At 52.5% G+C, this 2,764-nt stretch overlaps 1 protein-coding gene across 1 annotated transcript in view; it reads left to right on the top strand.

The window, feature by feature from the left end:
• Positions 1 to 2,233: 2,233 nt before the first annotated feature.
• The window catches only part of RAD23B (RAD23 homolog B, nucleotide excision repair protein), a 48,682-nt gene continuing 48,151 nt past the window's right edge, over positions 2,234 to 2,764 (top strand). Inside the window, exon 1 of the mRNA XM_008056491.2 lies at positions 2,234 to 2,764. Within this exon, the coding sequence (XP_008054682.1) occupies positions 2,700 to 2,764 (65 nt within the window). The 5' untranslated portion in view covers positions 2,234 to 2,699.

Raw genomic sequence — 2,764 nt, 5'->3', positions numbered from 1 at the left:
TTGCCCAGGCAGGTCTCGAACCCACAGGCTCAGGCAATCCACTCACCTCGGCCTCCCAAATGCTGGGATTACAGGCTGAGCCACCGAGCCCGGCCTGATTTATAGTTTTAAAAGATCACTGTGGCTGCTGGAGAGGCTGTTGGAGAAAAAGAGTGGGAGTGGAGAGACCAGTTGAGAGGCAGTGAAGGATAATGAAAGATTAACCTACAACTGCAGAAGTAGAAACAGTGAAATGGCTGAAGTGGGGATATAGTTTGGAGAAAAAAGTTGACAAGACTTAATAATGAATTGCATGGGATGGTTGGGGGTGGAAGAGGGAGAGAAGAAAGAGACTTACTACGGATAACGACAAGATTTTTGTCTGAGCACTTGGTAGATTGTGAGGCCATGAACTAAGATGGGGAAACCTGGAAGAGGAGCAGCTGCAGATGGAAGGGAGATCCAGAGAGAAATCAATCACTGTTTGGTCATGTTCAGTTTCAAGAGGCTTTTTAAATTTTAAGTAATGATATTGCTTAGGCAATTGGCTAACTCTAGTTATGGCTAAGGGAAAAGGTCCAGGCTGGAGGTATTTCAAAACAAAGGCCAAGATGAGATCACCTGGTGACTAAGAGTAGATACACAGTAAGAGCATATTTAACCCCAGTGCAGGGAGATATGTGCTGTGAAAGGAAAAATACTAAGTTAGTGGAGAGAGAAGTTGGTCTGGGAAAGTTTCACGGAAGCATTATATTTGAGCTCCTAGAATCCATGGGAAACCAAGCAATGACATTGTATCAGTGAGGATGTTGGCCCAGAGAGGTAATTAGTAATTACAATTTGTAGTGGTCTGGCTGTAACTGTGTTTTATACAAATCAAATGTGCCACAGGGAGCTTATTAAGAGAATAGATAGGAACCTAGGAAAACAGGATTTGGAGTCATTCTGTTTGAGTTCGGATTCTGGATCTGCTACTTACTAGTTGGATAACTCCAGGCATATTACTCAACATCTCTGTACTTTAGTTTTCTCACCTGTAAATGGGCATCTACTAATAGCTAACCACTTATGGACTGTTTACTATGTTCCTGGAACAAAGATTTTACATACATTATTCAACTCCCCCCTCCAATAATCAGTGAATTGAGTGCCATTATTTTCCTCATTTTACTTCTAAAGAAACAGAAGCATATTCACCTATTCCACACATATTTATTGTGTGAGAAACATACAATATTGTGTGAGAAACATCGATGAGCAAAACAACATCCCTGCCTTTGTGCAGCTTCGGTCTAGGGTGTAGAGCAAAGACAGAAAGATGACTAACAATAATTATGTACGTTATACAGTACTTAGAAGGAGTCAGATGCTAGAGGGAAAAAAAGAGCAGGATCACAGAGCTAGAGAAATTGCGATTTTAAGTAGGGCAGTTAGGGTAGACCTCATCGAGAAGGCAAGAGTTGAGCAAAGATTTAAAGGAGGGGAGGCGGAAGACTAAATGCAAAGGAAGGTCCTTAAGCAGCAGCACATGGCTAGTGTCCATCAACTGAGGGAGCAGGGAGATGCGATGAGAGGCGGAGGACGAATGCCTCCAGTTCTAAGAACCTGGACGTTTACTTGGGGTGCGATGGGCACCAATGGACACTTCTGCCCAGAGGAGTGCCATAACTTGACCTTCGGTTTAAACCGGTCCTCCCGTTTCGGCTCAATGTCCAAGGCTGAAGAGAGAAAACAAAATCTGAATCCAGGCACCCGGCGCTGGAGTCCTGTGATGTCTGGATTAAAGAATCAGACCACTGGGGTGGCCGTGAGCGTGCCACTGCACTCCAGCCTGGGCGATGGAGTGAGACTCCAACTCAAAAAAAAAAAAAAAAGAAAGAAAGAAATCAGCCGACACCACAAAGGCTCAGCCCCGCAGCAAGAGCGGGTAAGTTTTGGACCTTTACTGAGGTCACCACGACCCTTCCGCTTAAATCCCGCTCCGATCTACCGCCCTCTAGTTCCTCGCCTCCAGGGCTCGGCATCCACTCAGTCAGGTCTCCACGTAGCGCTTCCCCGGCTACGGATTGCGCAATTTGGGCAGCCGGGTGGAGTCTGGACGTGGGCGGAGCGGCGGCGGGCGCGGAGGAAGCCCCGGCTGCCGACGCGACGAGAAAGCCCGGAGAGCCTTCGCTGTCTCCGGAATGCGCCTGCGCACGCCCGAGCCAAGCCGCTGACATTCCAAGGCCGCCATGCGCCCCGCCCCCAGTTCCGGGGCGGAGTTCCCAGCCGCGCCTGCGCACAGCCTAGTCGCACCCTACGCGTGCGCGCTTCGCCAGCCCGGCCCCATCCCCCAGGTTTTTCGGGTGGGGGAGGGGGCACGTCTCGGCGAGTCACGATGATGGCGGCCACCATCCTGTGGTGAGCTAGCGGATTCTCTGCCCGCCTCGCAGAGCCCCTCGCGCCTCCTGCAGACTCAGCGGCTGGCGCCCGGAGCGTGAGGAAGCACGGCGGCCCGAGCTCGCGGGGAAGGCCGCGGTCGCGAAGGCAGCGGCGCGGCCTGGGGCCCGGGCTGGGGGAGAGGCCGCTCCGCTGGGCGAATGTGACAAGCCCCCACCCCCACCGCCTTCCTCTCCCGAGCGCGAGGAGCGCGGGCGACCCCGGGGCCCGGCCAGGCCACAGACCCCGCCCAGCGGCCAGCACCCGGCTCAGGCCCGGCAGCGGAGCTGCGCGGCGGCACCATGCAGATCACCCTGAAGACCCTCCAGCAGCAGACCTTCAAGATAGACATCGATCCCGAGGAGAC

The sequence above is a fragment of the Carlito syrichta genome, unplaced genomic scaffold (assembly GCF_000164805.1).
Source record: "Carlito syrichta isolate Samal-C Ts95f unplaced genomic scaffold, Tarsius_syrichta-2.0.1 Scaffold84677, whole genome shotgun sequence".
NCBI classification, from domain to species: Eukaryota; Metazoa; Chordata; class Mammalia; order Primates; family Tarsiidae; genus Carlito; species Carlito syrichta.
The sequence above is the reverse complement of the archived record's forward strand: the minus strand, read 5'-3'. Positions and strand labels throughout refer to the sequence as shown.